This window comes from Lissotriton helveticus, chromosome 10, assembly GCF_964261635.1.
Source record: "Lissotriton helveticus chromosome 10, aLisHel1.1, whole genome shotgun sequence".
Lineage (NCBI taxonomy): Eukaryota > Metazoa > Chordata > Amphibia > Caudata > Salamandridae > Lissotriton > Lissotriton helveticus.
In genome coordinates this window covers 661,711,333-661,717,332 of record NC_136071.1, presented here as the reverse complement: position 1 = coordinate 661,717,332, position 6,000 = coordinate 661,711,333, and the positions used below count along the sequence as shown (strand labels likewise).

The window sequence follows — 6,000 nt, the reverse complement described above, 5'->3', positions numbered from 1 at the left end:
TATAACAATCTGACGTACTCTAACCCTAACCTATGTGTCTTGGGTGTATTTGTATGTTGTGACAAGCAACTCCCTCCTGGATGATCCAACCCCATTACCTGGCGGGTAAAAATGTAGGATCCCGTCTTTGTCACGAACTGAACACCCCTCAAGGAGATGTCATTCAGCTGCTAGGCGATGGCTTCAGCATGTAGGTACCTCGGGAAGTAAGTAGAAGTGACTCCTCTCAATACCCAGAACAGATGTTTTTATATAGAAAAAGGCACCCTTGCCTTGATCCAAGATTGACAGCAAGCTGCCACTGTTTGTATTCTACAGGTAGCTGTGTCGCCATATAGACCTAAATAACAAACACATTTGCACATCATACGTGTAGGTCTTGAACACAATGCCAAGACAATATGATAGTGTTCTTGTGAAGCTGATTCGTGTAAGCAAGGTCGATGTTTCCAGGAAACAAACCCAAAGTGTCACAAATTCAAATGTGTGTCAAAAGTCGATGTGGAAAATGAAGGCAACTTTATGAAAGATCCATGTGCATGTAAAAATGGCAACATTTCCTACACATAACAGGGGAAGACTGGTACCGCTAACCGCTGAAGGTATGCTGTGACTACCTGAAATGCACCGAGGTGGGGGAGAGCAAAATCAGCTCTATACATTGTTTGTACACTTAAAATGGCAATAATTAGATCAAACACGTTACGTAAAAATATAAAAATATAAACACATTAAAAAAGTTGTTCTTACAGTACATTTTTGTATTGAAATAGAAATCATAAAATTAAAATGGATTTATTTCAAACAGACCACTTGTAACAGTGAAACAATCTTAAACTTTATTAAACAGTAAAGCATAGACAGTTCTATTTCAACATACAAGGAAATGTGAATTTCACAATTCCAAATATAAAAAACAGTAAAAATTTATTTTATAATTTTAATATATATATTTATATATATATAAAGAGTGTTGACTTTCCCCATAGTTACCAAAATTAATGTACTTCATTGCACCAATAAACAACAAAAACAAAATAGGAGGGAAGACTAATGCATTGCCCCTTTGCATTAAAAAACTAAAAATTGCACTTTCAGATTCTGTAAAGTATTTAAATATCGGAGATAACATTGATCAAAAAATAAGAGATCTAACAAAAAAACTGTGTTCCCAACACCACTCAACAAGCTGAAGGGAAAGAAAAACAATAGTGCAATTGACCTGCATATTTGCTTTAGGCCTAATTTGAGATGAACAACACATAATGTATGTTCGGGCATGACATAGTGTTGATTCAGACCTTAACATCTGACGCATTGTGAACGTTTCTACAGTAATTGGAATATACAAGACTGTGTACGTACCAACAGATTAATACCCTCTAAAAAGTATAATTTTCCCCTAAGGGTATATTTGTAAAAAAACATATGTAAACAAATAAATGTCAACAGAGCTGCATTGCATTCCAACACTGCATTGAATGCTACTTTAGAGTGATATAAGCACAGAATGACATAATACATTTGGAAATTTAAGAGACAGGATGCACTTCTTAGAAAGGCAACATAGCCTGGCCTAACAGGCTCCCAAATAAATAGGTCACAGAGTGAACAGGACATACATTGAATGTGCTTCTCACCGGCCGTTTGTTAAACACAGAACACATGAAATGTGAATAAAACTGGCTTATCTCAGCACACAGGAACAAAAAGGGTAAGGATAAAAGACCATTGATTGATTTTGCAAATCTAGCTTTCCTATGTATTTGCTGCATCATACCTCTTTTTTTTATAGATAGAACAGGAAGAACTGCACCAACATTTACCAATTAGTTTTCCCCGGAGATGCCAGAAGACCATGCTAAAATATTTGGCCAGGAAGTATCGAAGTACATACTCCGTGAAGAGATTAATTTAAACAACATCCGAGCCTGGCAAACAGGAACTCATTTAAGCCCGGAGGCTCCTCTATCCCTGTCCCACCTAGGAAATTCCAGACCTGTGTACTGTTTTTGGTAACAACGAGATGGTATGCAAGTGTGCATAATTAATTTAAAATACATCGTTTAAATGAGCAACTGTTTTCGCGTTCACACCTGGTAACAAGTCAGGTTTTAGTGTATAAATTATTGTAATTTTTCAAGCGCTCTCGTTTGTTTTAAACTGGATGACAAGTTGTACTGGAAAATACTTATTTCCAGGAAATATCTAATTGTAGCTTTCCTAAAAGGGATTCATTAAGCCACAGATTAACTGAAAATTGTAATGCCCCCAAAAGTGCATGATTGCTAACAAATGCACGCAAACAAACAACTCGTATCAAATCCAAGCGATAAAAATAGACAATTTATATTATAGGGTTCAATAAAATGCAATGCAATGCGTCAACAAATGTGAAAAGTCAAAAATAGAAACAATAAACCGTACCGGTTGCTGACTGACAGTAACTGTACCCAAATACCAACTGGGTACATGAATAACTTAAAAGCAGCAAATAAAAGATAGTTAATTAAACAAATTATGTAAATACACTATCTACCTCCTGGGAAAAGAAAGCTTTCATTCGTATATTTTGTGCAAACTGCAACTTCGTAATGATTACAGTAGTTGTTACTGTACTATTGTGTGGCACTGTTCAGAATTTAAATGCTAGGTTTAAAGTTGCAGAAATGAAGGGAATTTTTATTTATATTCTTACAAAAAGTCTTAATGCAGAAAAATCTGGAGTATTAACTTAAAGTTGCTGGATCCTCTGGTTTGGAACTGCTAATGTCGGACGGTTGATACTTCTCACTTGGGGCCGCCTCCTCTGTGTGAGTTGTTGGCACAGTGGTGTGGCCATTCTGAAGTAGTGACCCTTCTTGAAACTCAACATTTCCTGGTGCAGGGACATCAGCTTGTTCCTCAGTCTTCTTCACTTCCTCGGTGTAGCTAACAGAACTGGTCTCGCTGAAACCATCAAAGCTTCTTGGGGACCTTTTAAAATACTTCTGCCCTACAAAACAAAAATATATCACACAAATATTTGAATGAATGTATATGTACCTACATGGCATTTTTCATTGACTTTACACAAATGGCTCCCCAGAGTCACACAAAGGTTTTGAGGCAACAGACCTCTCAAGCTCTCTTACAAGCACATGCTTTTTTTCTCATCCAAAACCTTTGGTTTAAGCATTGGTAAAAATACAAGAGCAAATCTTTATCAAGAAAAACAATTTACTAAACTTCGGCAACACTCTTTTTGGTGGATACTCTAACCGCAGATTCCCCGCCTTAAAATACTCAGCAGGAGCCAGACTGGGTCTGAAAATGTTTTCCATACTAGTGCTCCCAAGAGCTGCTAGGTTGTGGTATGCAGCTAAACAATGACCACAAATCACCCCAGAAGTGAACAATGTGAAACTGCCTAAATGCCCCATGCCTCTACACTGATGTCAGTTTCTTGTCGCTTAAACTCCACACATTTAGACTGGACATATTTGGGTTTAGAACCCTGCCGTGAGACAGAAGGGACTCGGTAAGTGGTAATCTGATTGGAGAACAAATGTTCATGTCCAGAACGTCTCGGTCAACGCTATCCTGACCCCATCAGAAGCCACTAGGATAACTTGGGCCTGGTAGTTTCTGATCTTTTTTATGCCTTGAGGCAGGGATGGGAAGATGTACAGGAGTCTAATGTTCCATTCCAGTCGGACTGCATCTCCTAACAAGTGCTCTTAGGGAAACTACAACACACAAAACCTTTCTACACTGCGTTCTCACTGTGATGGAGCGAGATTCAGAAATGTTTTTCATTTCAACTCGTGAAGTCACACTTCCATAAATAAAATAATATGATTAATAGTTGTGCTGTGTATGTATTATTTCAACCTAGTTTAAGTTGCATCTACACATGAAAAACGCGGGATACTAACATGTGTGCTCATAAACGTGCATTATGTTGCATTTCCTTGTTTGTGAAAAATAATAAATTAATCGTGTCTATTTGTCATGTCAAAAATTAACTGCAGCTGTTTAGAATAAATGGCATGTGCTTATTTTGCTTCCCTGTCTATGTGGTGTCACTCTATTCTCTATAGGTGCATAAAGAACCTTGCTGGATAATAAGAAGAATGGTAGATATAAAATGCTGCTTTATTTGTTGCTTCTGCTAGGTAATTTAGACTAATGGGTTAATTATTAGCAATGGAGGGTGGCAACAGAACAAATTATATTACTCGCATTAATTATTTTCTTGTGTTTGTTTATACAATAGTAAATGAAAAAGGTTTTGGGCCTAGTGAAATTTTCCGTGCTTGCTAAAATCTGCTTGGAGCCAGAGTGAGTCCATGATGGCAACAGTTTTCTCCGGTCTGAAAAGTTTGTCGTGCTGAGATGACATTCTCTTAGCTGAACAAGGCCAAGGCCAGGAACCGGCAAAAGGCTTGTGACATTCGCACATCCGAGGAAGCTAAAAACTTCATTTGTTGCAATTGTTGCGAACTGGAGGAAACTGCGTTGTTCGAAAACTAGAGACAAAGGTCTCTAAGAATGATGACGGAACTTTTGATTCTGAAATGTGGTGACACGTCGCCTGTCACTTTTGGACCAATGAGGCTTTAATTTCAGCAGAAAAAATTACTTTTTCTTAGATTAGCTTAGCGTAGAAAGGTATAAAAACTCTTGCCCTGTGGAAGAGTTATGCTTCTCCTTGCTGACCTTTTGATGAGGGCGTTACGCTATTGGACTTCTCTTGGAACACGTAGGAGCCCTCAAAGACTTTACTCTTTATTTTTCCTTATAGTTAGCATTAGCTAGGGACTTAGGTTTTGAAAAATGCCAAACTGATAATTCTCATTTGCAATAATATTTTGATCTATAATAAAATTGTCATAACTATTTGCAATGATTCAAATAAAAATGCTTTAATAAAATTTCTAATACAATTTTCCAAATGAGTAGCCAATAAAAATCTTACTTTGGAAAACAAGCTGGTCTTGTTATTTTCATAGGTATAGGTTATTCATAGCTAGATCTTATCGCCACAGTGGCTTAATTAGCTTGTAGGTTTGTGAAGTACGATGAATTCATTTACCATGGTTGTATATAAATGTATATAATTTGTGAATAGGTTAATTAGGTCACATGATCCAGTTGGTTATAATATGTCATGTTAGATTTATGGGCCTTATGAGAGTTTATTGATTGATGGTGTATATAGTAGAGTTGGGTAGCGTTGCTTATGACATATTTCCAAAAGCCCGCTGGATCAATTTTTCTGGTAGCAGATTTGATGGTTACTATGGTAACCGATATGTTATATGGTAGTTGCATAGGATCGATGATTAACATATGTTGAGTTTGTTCATTTGCGTTATGTGTAGTCGAAAGGTTTTTTCCGGCGTGAGAAATCCTAGTTGTACCGGTACAGAGTAGTGTGACCAGAGTGTAAAGTCACAAGTCACACAGTGCATTTGATCTGTTTCAGAGTTGTGATATCGTCGTGTATCACAAGTGTTGTCGTCGCGCAGCACGTGTTAGGGATATAGGTGTGTCAGATAGAATGTATGCATAGTGAGGATTGTCTATGAAATCGAAGCATTGAGTATAGGGACAATGTGCCCGTTCTAAAACTCTCTGTGGGAAAAGTAATAGAATTAATTCGAGCTTGAGTGAAGGGTAAGGTAACGTCGCTTATTTTGCTAACGATTGGTGTTATCAGTGGAGGGTTAGAGTCCCGCCAGGATTTCATGTGTGTGTAGTTAGGGATACTTCCGTTTGAAAGTGCGTAAATGATTTTGTAATTTCGTTCAAGTCAAACTTTGAATTGCTACTTTATGTGCATTCAGAGGGAAGCGCGTTCGTTATTACGTGTTTGAAGGGTAGAGTAAAAGTATACTTTATCGGCAAATGTATATTCTGTGAGAATAGCGTCGTCTATTCCACGCAAAGAATTTCTCGTGTGTCTGTAAAAACTATCACCTTATTTAGAGAAACAGACAAATGGTTTGTTCTTTT

General features: G+C 37.3%; 1 protein-coding gene across 1 annotated transcript in view; it reads right to left on the bottom strand.

The window, feature by feature from the left end:
- Positions 1-816: 816 nt before the first annotated feature.
- Positions 817-6,000, bottom strand: part of PDXDC1 (pyridoxal dependent decarboxylase domain containing 1) — a 399,349-nt gene continuing 394,165 nt past the window's right edge. Inside the window, exon 23 of the mRNA XM_078663195.1 lies at positions 817-2,995. Coding sequence (XP_078519321.1) covers positions 2,730-2,995 — 266 coding nt within the window. The 3' untranslated portion in view covers positions 817-2,729. The remainder of the gene's footprint in view (positions 2,996-6,000) is intronic.